This window comes from Dendrobates tinctorius, unplaced genomic scaffold (genome assembly GCF_039654945.1).
Source record: "Dendrobates tinctorius isolate UK_male_01 unplaced genomic scaffold, ASM3965494v1 ptg000173l, whole genome shotgun sequence".
NCBI classification, from domain to species: domain Eukaryota; kingdom Metazoa; phylum Chordata; class Amphibia; order Anura; family Dendrobatidae; genus Dendrobates; species Dendrobates tinctorius.
This window is the reverse complement of record NW_027361840.1, coordinates 10,790,976-10,803,965: the sequence shown is the minus strand read 5'-3', so window position 1 is coordinate 10,803,965 and position 12,990 is coordinate 10,790,976. Positions and strand designations below refer to the sequence as shown.

The 12,990-nt window shown below is 49.6% G+C and overlaps 1 protein-coding gene across 4 annotated transcripts in view; it reads right to left on the bottom strand.

Annotated features, from left to right (window-relative positions):
- The window catches only part of LOC141054065 (uncharacterized), a 41,895-nt gene extending 38,740 nt beyond the window's left edge, over nt 1-3,155 (bottom strand). Inside the window, exon 1 of one of the 4 annotated variants that reach the window (XM_073551241.1) lies at nt 2,884-3,155. In XM_073551241.1, the coding sequence (XP_073407342.1) occupies nt 2,884-3,123 (240 nt within the window). In that variant the 5' untranslated portion in view covers nt 3,124-3,155. Of the gene's footprint in view, nt 1-520; nt 744-805; nt 863-2,883 lie in introns of those variants that run through there. The other 3 variants (XM_073551245.1, XM_073551242.1, XM_073551243.1) reach the window with 3 other exon arrangements.
- Between the last annotated feature and the right edge of the window lie 9,835 nt (nt 3,156-12,990).

Genomic DNA, 12,990 nt, shown 5'->3' with positions numbered 1-12,990 from the left:
AGGCGATACCGCAAGGCGGACCCATAACACACGTGACCCTGGATACACCGCCTCCAGTGGGGCGTATTTAAATAATAAAACGTGCAGGTGGATACGCTGCCTCCACCTGGCGAATTTAGGTAATACACGTTATACATACAATAATCAAATAATAATGGGGGAACCTTTGGAAACTTTAACAATGGTGGGCCCTGCGATAGGGAATGGGGACATGGAGACCTCCTAAGCTCCCCTGAGCCAGTGTCCCTGCACTCCTTACATTCCCTAAACAGGCTCCGCACCTGTCGCCGCACGCATACCTTAACGCCCTTGCTCACCCTGACCCTAAACCCTCACTAGGGAATGGGTCGGTGCAGAGACTAATCCCACCACTGCACTAATAACACACATGAGGAAAGAGACAATACAGGGGAAACACCACTTAGCTTTGCTCTGTTGCGTGCGCTCCTAGCAACAGAGCCCTCCACCTGAGTGCATCTTCTCCTCCACCCGGATCCATCACCATAACAGGATCCTTCACCTTAGTGCAACCTTGGAGCAGAGTCCAACACCTGTTGCAGCTGCTTAGTACCAGAGTCCCAAGGAAGTGTTCAGCTTCTGCCACGAAGTCAAGCATGCTTGAGTCCAGCTCAGCGGCCAAGTCCCACATGGTGAGTGCCACTCTCCATAGTAGCCACTCCACCAGACCATGCAGACACTTCCCGCTGACTCCATCACAGCGACCCCACCACGCCATGCGAGCCCTTCGTCCAGACACCATAGCTGCAACACGTCCCCCCTGGCTAAGCTGCGCAGGACTCCTCACCAGCTCCATCCTTCCTCCAGGCTCTCCAACTCAAAGTGAAAGCAATCTCACAGGCAGTGATTGAACACCCTGAGCACACCTTTATAGGGTGTCACACCTGATCCATAATTAAGTGAACATTAACCTAAACCTAAGGTGCGATACCATTCCCCACCACCGGGCAACTTAGAATGAACGACACCACGTGATAATTCTAATGGCCACTGGGGGCAATCATGACACACTTTGGAACCAAAGGAAAAAAAGTTCACTTAATGCATTTAATACCGCCAGATCCAACACTGGATCATGACAGTACCCCCTCCTTAATGAGGGGCCTCTAGACCCTCAAGACCACCCCTCATTAGGGAAACACCTACAGCGGGGACGCCCAGACCCTGAGTTCACCCCACCATTACCTGACACTTCAGGTTTATGACAAACGCACCGCTGGTAATGGCAATAAAGTTCATTTTGGAGGCACCACTCATCTCCACAGCGCCGACCTGGGGAACGAGATTATGTATGTGTATGTATGCTAAGAGCTGATCAGACTCCACAACACATTTTCAAGATGTTTTTTGGTGGCACCCATACATGCTCGTTCACACACAGGTCCGGACCTGAACGTTTATTGCACACATACATATGTCATAACTCGGTGAACTCAACCTGGACTCAACAGAGGCGTCCCACTGTGTCACCACACTCACACCCCCACTATTCACCAAGGGACACCACCCTCCAACCCTTTCACCATGAGGACTGCGCCTCTTAGGGTTGGTTAATGGCGAGGGTAGAGATTTGTCCCTACTCCCCCGCAGCCCACCTGCTGCACACACCAGGAGGAGAAGGGGACCGGGAAGTGGAGGAAATATACTCTCGCTGGTCGCCTCCACACGACCAGGAGGGCGGCTTCTTCGATGGTATGAAGATTTGGCGTAAAACCCCGCGGACTATCACACCAGTCAGCTCACCACAGGGGCGTACCCCTTCACCTCGGGGAATACCAGGCAGCACCGTGGGGCACCATTCCTCCCACCTGCCTGGGTGCGCCCGCCTGCATGAACCAGTCCTGCTCCCCAGCAGCGACTCTAGGGGGTTTTAGTACCATAGCCGCAGGAATATGGAGGAAAATATATATATATATACTCGCTGGTCGCCTCCACACGACCAGGAGGGGCGGCATCGAAGATTTGGCATGAGCCCCGCGGACTATTCACCAATCTGCTCACTACAGGGACGTACCCCTTCACCTCGGGGAATACCAGGCAGCTCCGTGGGGCACCATTCCTCCCACCTGCCTGGGTACCTCCCCGTGCAAGAGCAAGTCCCGCTCCCCAGCAGCGACTCTAGGGGCTTTTGCCAGACTGCAGCCGCCATTTTTGTTTCTCTGGTTATCTGAGCAGAGGCCCCAGACCCTGATAACTGCTGCTGCAGCGGCTTAAACACACCTTGCCGCTCCCCACTGCACCTCAGTGAGGACCGGCAGCAATTACCACAGGTCTCCACATGGCCAAAGCTCACCAGAAAAAAAGTAAGGGCCTGTGATAATGTCATGGTCACGTGTGTCTGGTCGCAGGCGATACCGCAAGGCGGACCCATAACACACGTGACCCTGGATACACCGCCTCCAGTGGGGCGCATTTAAATAATAAAACGTGCAGGTGGATACGCCGCCTCCACCTGGCGTATTTAGGTAATACACGTTATACATACAATAATCAAATAATAACGGGGGAACCTGGGAAACTTTAACAATGGTGGGACCTGCGATAGGGAATGGGGACATGGAGACCTCCTAAGCTCCCCTGAGCCAGTGTCCCTGCACTCCTTACATTCCATAAACAGGCTCCGCACCTGTCGCCGCACGCGTACCTTAACGCCCTTGCTCACCCTGACCCTAAACCCTCACTAGGGAATGGGTCAGTGCGGAGACTAATCCCACCACTGCACTAATAACACACATGAGGAAAGAGACAATACAGGGGAAACACCACTTAGCTTTGCTCTGTTGCGTGCGCTCCTAGCAACAGAGCCCTCCACCTGAGTGCATCTTCTCCTCCACCCGGATCCATCACCATAACAGGCTCCTTCACCTTAGTGCAACCTTGGAGCAGAGTCCAACACCAGTTGCAGCTGCTTAGTACCAGAGTCCCAAGGAAGTGTTCAGCTTCTGCCACGAAGTCAAGCATGCTTGAGTCCAGCTCAGCGGCCAAGTCCCACATGGTGAGTGCCACTCTCCATAGTAGCCACTCCACCAGACCATGCAGACACTTCCCGCTGACTCCATCACTGCGACCCCACCACGCCATGCGAGCCCTTCGTCCAGACACCATAGCTGCAACACGTCCCCCCTGGCTAAGCTGCGCAGGACTCCTCACCAGCTCCATCCTTCCTCCAGGCTCTCCAACTCAAAGTGAAAGCAATCTCACAATATCACAGGCGGTGATTGAACACCCTGAGCACACCTTTATAGGGTGTCACACCTGATCCATAATTAAGTGAACATTAACCTAAACCTAAGGTGCGATACCATTTCCCACCACCGGGCAACTTAGAATGAACGACACCACGTGATAATTCTAATGGCCACTGGGGGCAATCACGACACACTTTGGAACCAAAGGAAAAAAAGTTCACTTAATGCATTTAATACCGCCAGATCCAACACTGGATCATGACAGGGGAGAGCAGACCACACAGAGGAGGAGAACAAGGGGGAGAGCAGACCACAGAGAGGAGGAGAACAAGGGGGAGAGCAGACCACAGAGAGGAGGAGAACAAGGGGGAGAGCAGACCACAGAGAGGAGGAGAACAAGGGGGAGAGCAGACCACAGAGAGGAGGAGAACAAGGGGGAGAGCAGACCACAGAGAGGAGGAGAACAAGGGGGGAGCAGACCACAGAGAGGAGGAGAACAAGGGGGAGAGCAGACCACACAGAGGAGGAGAACAAGGGGAGAGCAGACCACAGAGAGGAGGAGAACAAGGGGGGAGCAGACCACAGAGAGGAGGAGAACAAGGGGGAGAGCAGACCACAGAGAGGAGGAGAGCAAAGGGGAGAGCAGACCACAGAGAGGAGGAGAACAAGGGGGAGAGGAGGAGAACAAGGGGAGAGCAGACCACAGAGAGGAGGAGAACAAGGGGAGAGCAGACCACACAGATGAGGAGAACAAGGGGGAGAGCAGACCACAGAGAGGAGAAGAACAAGGGGGAGAGCAGACCACACAGAGGAGGAGAACAAGGGGAGAGCAGACCACACAGAGGAGGAGAACAAGGGGAGAGCAGACCACAGAGAGGAGGAGAACAAGGGGGAGAGCAGACCACAGAGAGGAGGAGAACAAGGGGGAGAGCAGACCACAGAGAGGAGGAGAACAAGGGGGAGAGCAGACCACAGAGAGGAGGAGAACAAGGGGAGACCAGAGTGAGGAGGAGAACAGGGGGAGAGCAGAGTGAGGAGGAGAACAAGGGGGAGACCATGAAGGGAGAGCAGACCACAGAGAGGAGGAGAACAAGGGAGAGCAGCGTGTGAGGAGGAGAACAAGAGGAAACACCAGAGAAAGGATAACAAAGGGGAGACCGGAGAATACCAGGAAAGGAGACTAGAGAGGAGGCTAACAAGGGGGAGACTCCAGAGAGAAGGGTGTGAGGAGGCTTACAAGAGGGGAACCTAGAGAGGCGAGAGTGTGAGGAGAACAAGAAGGGAGACCAGAGAACGGGGCTGAAGTTGGTTTTTTATTCGGCAATTTTTTCTTCTCCTGTTTTTACAGATTTAGGCTGTGTGCCCACGATGCGATTTTTAAGCGTTTTGCCGCGATTTTCGGCGCGAAAACGTTTAAAAATTGTGTGCAGAACGCCCCCCATGCATTCCTATGGCATTCCGCACATGCTGTGCTAATGCTGCGCTTTTTTCCGCGGCGGAATCGCATCATGGAAAAAATCGCAGCATGATCATTCTTTTGTGCGGAATCGCAAAGAATTGCCGCGATTCCGCACCCATAGGAATGCATGAGAATCGCTTACTTCCCGCATGTGGCTATGCCCAACATGCGGGAAGTTAAGCGTCTCATGTGCGGTTGGTACCCACGGTGTGGAGGAGAGGAGACTGTCCTCCAGGCCCTGGGTACCATACACCTGTAAAAAAAAGAATAAAAAATCGGGGTATATTTACCTTCCGACGTCCCGCGCTGCATTCCCGGCCTAAGCGTTCCCAGTAATGCCTTGCGGCAAGGTCCTGTGATGACGTAGTCTCGTGTGACTCTAGCGGTCTCACGAGATCGCTATAGCAACGCGAGACCAACGTTATCACAGGTCTCGCAAGGCATTACTGGGAACGCTGAGGCCGGGAATGCAGCGCGGGACGTCGGAAGGTAAATATACCCCGATTTTTTTAATTTTTTTTAGCATTTTAACATTCTATCTTTTACTATTGAGGCCGCATAGGCGGCCTCAATAGTAAAAAGCTGGCCCACTTGTCAAACACTATGTTTGACGAGTGTGACCAACCTGTCAATCACTTTCCAAGCGATGCTTCAAATCCCTTAGAAAGTGCTTGAATATCGCAAGCGAAAATCGCGAACATATTCACGGTGAAATCGCGCGGAAAAAAACGCGCGATTTCTGGGAAGGAGTCCGGTTTTTAGTGTCCGGAATAAAACGCTACGTGGGCACATAGCCTTAACAACAAAAAAAAGCAACACAATAATAAAAAAAAACAGTGCACTGAGGTGCTCTGAAGTGAATACATGTAAAATCAGCGTCAAAAATTATAAAACTGGCACAAAAGTGGGCACCAAAGGGCGTTAATGAAAGGGTTAAATGACTTTGGGCCACTGAAATCACACTAAGAATACACAGATAGTGATCCCCTGCATCAAACCCAGGTCCCTCCAGCCTGGCCCAATTGGGTTATTGGCACCAGAACTGGCATCAAAGTGGGCACACAGTCCAGTCGATTTTCACAGATTTGAATAAGTAACTGATGTTTTAAGGGGTTAAATGACTTTGGGCCACTGATGTCACACCAAGAATACACAGATAGTGATCCCCTGCATCAAACCCAGGTCCCTCCAGCCTGGCCCAAATGGGTTATTGGCACCAGAACTGGCATCAAAGTGGGCTCACAGTCGATTTTCACAGATTTGAATAAGTAACTGATGTTTTAAGGGGTTAAATGACTTTGGGCCGCTGATGTCAAACCAAGAATACATAGATAGTGATGCTAGTTTATTTTCGAACACTGCAGTGTTCATCGCAGGTCATGCCGGCAGGGAGGGCAGACTCAGTGACGTCACCGCTACTCTGTAGCTGCGCTGGCATCACCTCATTCATTCACCAGTAGTTTGCAGCCGGTCGCGTCTTCGCACCACTCCTGGGTGCAAACTGTATTTTCCCGATATGGATTACTGCATGGGACAGAACGACGGACAGGTATGGTATATTGTTTTTTTTTATTTATTACAGGAGAACGAGGGCGTCAGATGGATTAGCTGGATAATAAAGATGAAAAACTGTGTTGAGTTTTATTTCATTAAAAGACTTTATTCTGGCTGTGTCTTTATTGAACCTGCAATGACTATAGGATTAGTAATGGATAAGTGTCTTATTGACACCTCTTCATTAGTAAACCAGTCTTGATGTGACCTTACAGTACAAAGGTTGCATCAACCCCCAAACAATTACCCCAAATGCCACCGCTACAGGGCAGTGAAAAGAGAGAGGCTAAGTGCCGGAAATGGCGCATCTTACAGATGCGCCATTTCTGGGGGGCTGTGAGCTGGTGTTTGTGGCTGGGGGGGGGTCAATATCCATGGCCCCTTCCCAGGCTATGAATATCAGCCCGCAGCTGTCTGCATAGCATTTTCTGGCTATTAATTATAAGGGGAGCTGTGAGGAACGGCGGACCACTGCCACCAAATTGCGACGGACAGCGGACCCTGTGCCACCAATACGTCACGATCCCACCACTGACACGGGTGTATCAGCGGACGGAGGGACACGACACACAGCCGGCACACGGCTATCACAGGCACAGTGGGGGCTTATCTTAGTTATCCCACCACTGGCACCATGTGACAAAAATACAGCAAGCTAATCTTGCTCTAACAATTTACCGCAGGGGGGTATTTTGGATGCCCCACCACTGCTAACAACCTTCCAAGAACTGCGGGGATTTATGTATATCCCACTTTCTCAGTTCCACTTTGGAACTCGCAGCTCTCTGGCGCCCCCCTTACCCTCAGGTCAGTCAGGGAACTGCACCTAGGATAATTAGTCGCCGGAAGGGCTGCTTGTTGTGCACGGGCAACTAGACTACTGCAGTAAGGGAATTATCAATGCTGTGGCCTCAATCACTCATTCAGCAATATAAGACCCTTCTGTACTGCCAGCTAGCCTCACCAGCCATGCACACCACGCTGCCACCAGCTTCTGGTTTCTCCACTTAAGTTATAGACTTAATGGAGGGGTTCGAAGCCAACCCGAACAGTAGCGCAATTATCTAAAAAAGGTGCATAGTTCATTTCCTAGAGCATGGAGACAGAGCTAATAGATTTTATCATTTATTCCCAAAAGAATGCGTGCAGTGATTACATAGATAAAAGTTGCAATAAAGTTGAGACATTACATATGTACAAATGCAAATATAAAACAAAGTGGATGAAAGAACAGAAAGTAACACTCACATGTGCGTAGTTGGTATTAGGCAGACCATGTGGCTGGGGGAGGGGCGCTTAACCAAACGTCTCCACTCATCGGCCCGTCTCTCTGGCAGGAGGACTCCAGCTGAACTGACTGGAATTTGGTAGGGAATACCTATAGCCTAGGGTCTGTGACCTCACGAAATGGGCGGTCTGGAGAGGTCCAACCCCCCTTCTCTCTCAGTTATATCTTAACTAAAAAGTTATGATAACCATATCTTAATGTGGGAAGCTCGTATGAACTCACCAAGGGTATCATGTTTCCCAGTGTAACGAACCCAACAAGAAAACATCAAGAATGCATTAGATAGGACACTCCATTTGGGAGCAATCCATATCTCAAGTTCTGGAAGTCCAAGAATCATGAAACTTAGGGGTTTAGAAAGCTGGCTTCGTGCCCTTTGCAGAAATGTGAGTTTCATATCTCTGTCACAAGCGAAGTGCGCGCTAGGCTTCTTTTAATATTTCCTATACCTGTATTCAAGCTTCATGGTTTCAGAACAAAGCAATGTTTTCCCTTGCAGTGGGGAAGGCTGCGAGAGGAAATGGACGGTTTCATGTTACCAGCAAGCACAGAGCTGATAAGGAGGGGGGTTGCAGCTACGTGACAGGCTCGTCTCCTCAGTGTGTAGCAATGGGAGATTCTAGAAAGTTCTACCTTACAGACATTTTACATTACAGGAGCCCACATCATTTTTTTGGGGGGCCCCCCTATTTTAATAGCCAGTAAACGCTAAATACAGTGTGTCCCTAAAGTCAGGGTGCACTTTTGATCAGTCACTGGAAAGCAACAAAAAACAATAGAAATGTGAAATCTGCTCCAAATAAAAGAAAAACTCTCCCAGTTTCATGCCTATTCAGTGCAGTTCGATGTGGGCGCCATTTGCCGCCCTACACACATCCAAACGATAGCTTATGGTTGCATGATGTCACAGATCTGGGAGTGTATTAATCAGAGTTCAGTTTATCAGGAGTTAATCTGACTCGGGGCTCAGAGACAGCTTAAATGAGTTTGTGTTGTTTGATTGGTTCTTGTTATCTCTCCTCATGAACAGGTCTGATATGATTGGGCCAGAGAAAGGGCGCCAAAAGTGCACCATGACTTTACGGACACACTGTATACAGCTGTGGGCTAATATTCATAGCCTGGGTAGATCCATAGGTATTAACCCCTTCCTAGGCTATAAACATTGGCCCCCAGTCGTCAGCTTTCTCTCTCTGGTTTGGAAAATTGTGCGAGAGCCCACGCCATTTTTTTCCCCAAAAGAATCTTTTATTAATTACATACATGTCCCCTAATTTGCACACACACTATACTAATTGTATTGGTCACTGACATCTATATATATAACTATTCTGCATCTATTTAGTGTATGTAAACAATGTCTCCTATCCTGTCGGCTCCTGCAGTGATTTTACAGAAGCCGACAAATGAATTACTGGCTATTCTTCTATGTATCTCTCTCTGCAGTATAAAGATTAGTGATGGGCGAGCACTAAAATGCTCGGGTGCTCGTTGTTCGGGTCGAGCAAATTGGAATACTCAGGTACTCGGACAGAACAGCGAGCCCAATGTAAGTCTATGGGAGACCCGAGCATTTTTACCACGATCCCTCCCAGGGGATCCTTTTAAGGTCAAAAAAGGTCTGAAAATGGTGGAAACACTGCTCAAATGACACGGGGACATCATGGGAATCGCCCCTGGAAGCATTCCTGACTCCTAGGTCACGGCTTTAAACAATGTTGTCAGAGTTTCATGCCATTTTTACCGGTGCACCAAAAAACACACCAAAACGGATTTTGCTGAGAAATATGTGAAGGTACATCCTTTCCAGGTTAATGACTTACATATAAGGCAAAATAACCCCAGACCAAAATGTTCCTCCCCCACTCGGGCTGTGTTCAGACGCAGTGTTTTTCAACTTTAACATTGCTTTCAACCAATACAAATGCATGTCATTGTAACATTTACCAACCCTAGCTGGCCATGTGGTGTGTGACACATAAGCAGACACATCTTTTCATTTATGAATGAGGGACTCAAAGTCACAGAGTCTATTTTAACTGGGGCATCAGGCGGCATTAATCTTCTTAAAGGGCCATTATTAAGCAGTGGGTCTCCTAAACTGTTATTGCCTATGCAGTGAGTGGATGGGCTGCCAAGAATTACGACGCACCCCAATACCCCTTTCACAAGAGGTTCAGGAGGGCTTCCAGAAAAAATGTTGCATTGAATGCAAGGCCTGGCTTGCCCCAAAGTTACATGCACCCCAAATTAGATTTTCAAGCCACGTACTTGATGTCCACCGGAAAATCCACTTCACATTATTCATTTTGCACTCCCATTCTGCACCCCAATAACCCCAATCCCCCTTGGAAGAAACATGGAGGAGGGCCTCAACCAAAAACGTCCCATTAAAAAGGAGCTCGTTTCCTAGACTTGTAATGCCCATACACTAAATGTATAGGCTGGCAAACATTTCCCCTGTGGGGTACACCTCAACCTTTTCCATAACAAGTATTTTATGCCCAGCAAAACCACACACCCTTATTTGGAATTCGACACTGGCTGTAGCTACACCATACACGTAAACCCTTTTGATCTAGTGGCGGTGAATGATGAGACTTGGAGGAATGCCTGATTAAAAAATAGGCCCGATTTCTATGAGCGGGTCTCATAGACTTGGAATGCCCATACGCTTAGTGTATGGTCTGTCAAACATTTCCCCTGTGGAGAGTACATATTTTTTGTATTTTGGTGACAGGTATCATAACACCCTTGCCTAAAAATAGAGTGGCTGGAGCATTCCGGAACACATTCACCCTGGTGTTCGAGTGGTGGTGGACAGTGAGAATAAGGAGGAGGAGGACACCAAATAGCCAAAATAAGGAAGCGCATACCCATGTGTGGGTGTGAAGAGGTGTTTCGCTGTCATCATTTGGTGGTGTCGAGAAGTCAGGCCCAATCCATCCCTTGTTCATTTTTATAAGAGTCAGCCTGTCTGCATTTTCCGCTGAAAGGCGAATGCGCTTATCTGTGATAATTCCTCCAGCGGGTTAAAAACCCTCTCTGACAAAACGCTAGCGGCAGGGCAGGCCAGGACCTCCAAGGCATAGAGGGCCAGTTCATGCCACGTGTCCAGCTTGGATACCCAATAATTAAAAGGCACAGAGGAATCATGGAGGATGTAGGTATGGTCAGCAATGTACTCCCTCAGTATTTTAGAAAACATTGCATTCCTTGTGAGATTACCCCGAGCCTCAGTGCCAGGGCAATGGGAGGGTCTTAGAAAACTGTCCCAGAACTTTGCCAGTGTTCCCCTGCCTCTGCTGGATTGGAGTTGTGTCTCTCTAGCCTGTCCTCCTTGGTTGGCCAACGAACTGTTATCTCTACTGCCAGCATTTTGAGATGTGAATTTTTTAAATAATTCAGCAACAATGGCCCTTTGGTACTGCACCATTTTGGTACACCTGTCTGCCTCTGAAACAAGAAATTGAAAGTTCTTCTTGTTGCATGGGTATAAAAGTGTCACTAGCCAGTAATGACTGTTACCCAATATTTTCACAATACGGGGGTCACGGGAAAGGGAGCGCAACATAAAGTCAGCCATGCGTGCCAGACTGGTAACAGGCAAGCCTTCCTTGTCCTCACCAACAGGATGACTGACCAAGGTGTCCTCCTCCTCCTCTTCCTCTCCTTCCTGTCCTCAGGCCATCAACGCTGAACAGATGGTATGACAATTGTGGTTGTAGTCCCGTCTATAGCGCATGAAAGTAGCTCCTGTTTCTCCTCTTCCTCATTGTCAACCAATCCACGTTGGGATGACATGAGGCTGGGCTGTGTGTAATCACCCTGTATGGTTCCTTGATCCATGTCCTCATGCTCCGCATGCGTTGCGTCCTCTTTCATTGTGAGCAGAGAGCTTTTCAGAATGCAGATGAGCGGGATGGTGACGCAAATTATGGCGTCATCGCCGCTCACCATCTTAGTGGACTCCTCAAAGTTTTGGAGGATGTTACATATGTCTGACATCCATGTCCACTCCTGAGGTCTTATGTGTGGAGTCAAACCTGAAAAACGACGGCCTTGTTGATGCTGGTATTCAACAACTGCCCACTTCTGCTCGCAAATCCTTTCCAACATATGCAGTGTAGAGTTCCAACGCGTGGGAACATCACACACCAGTCCTTGATCCGGAATCTACAATTGCTGCTGAAGCACGGCAAGGGCGGCTGAAGCTGTAGCTGACTTTCTAAAATGGGCACTCAGGTGGCGTACTTTCACCAGCAGGTTCGGGTATCTTTTTAGAAAGCGTTGAACAGCGAGGTTAAGCACATGGGTCAGGCATGGTACGTGTGTCAGTTCGCCTTGCCTCAGAGCCGCCACCAGGTTGGTGCCATTGTCACACTCAACCATGCCTGGCTGGAGATTCAACGGTGTCAACCACACATCTGCCTGCTCTTTCAGAGCTGTCACCAACTCTTCAGCATTGAGCGGTTTGTCACCTAAGCAAATTAGCTTCAGAAAAGCCTGTTGCCGCTTGGCTTTGGAAGTGCTGTAGTGCTTCCAGCTTGTGACTGATGTGCTCATTTCGGAGATGGAGGCTGAAGAGGAGGAGGAGGTGCAGGAGCTGTACACAGTGGGGGCAACCCTGATTGATGTAGAGCCCGCAATCCTTGGCGTCGGGAGGACGTGTTCCATCTCAAGGTCTGACTGGGTCCCAGCTTCCACTATGTTAACCCAGTTTGCCGTCAGCGATATGTACCATCCCTGGCCACAAGCACTTGTCCATGTGTCCATGGTTAGGTGTACTTTCCCAATAACTGCATTGTTGAGGGCACGGGTAATGTTGTGGGACACATGTTTATGTAATGCCGGGACGGGAGAAATAGTGGCAGCTGGGGACCGATTATCTTGGGACGGCCGCTGCCATCAGGTTGCGGAAAGCTTCCGTCCCCACGAGCCTAAAAGGCAACATTTCAAGCACAAGCAGACGAGAAATATGAGAATTGAGTGCTGTGGCCTGTGGGGCATTGGCTGCGTATTTATGCTTACGTTCCAATGACTGGGGTATGGACAACTGAAGGCTGCGCTGGGACAAGGACGTGGACGTGCTTGATGATGGGGCTGTTTGACTGTGGGCAACGGCAGGTGCAGGGCAGGAGGCATCTTCGCATGCACCATGGACAGGGGATTGGCTTGCATGCACAACAGTGGACGAAGCTGTGGTGTCACCAGCAGACACTGTTCCTGCAGCATGGGGTTGGGCCCACAAAGTTGGTTGCTTTGCTGCCATGTGTCTGATCATGCTGGTGGCGGTAAGGCTGGTAGTTTTGCTACCCCTGCTGATGCTGGCATGACAGGTGTTGCAAATGGCCTGTTTGGGGTTATCGGCAGAGTCTTTAAAAAATAGCCAGATTAGGGAAGACCTAACAGTTGGACTGGCAACTTACGTCATGTTGGTGTTACGGGGAACGGTTGCACGCCTCCTGTCTGCAGCCACCACA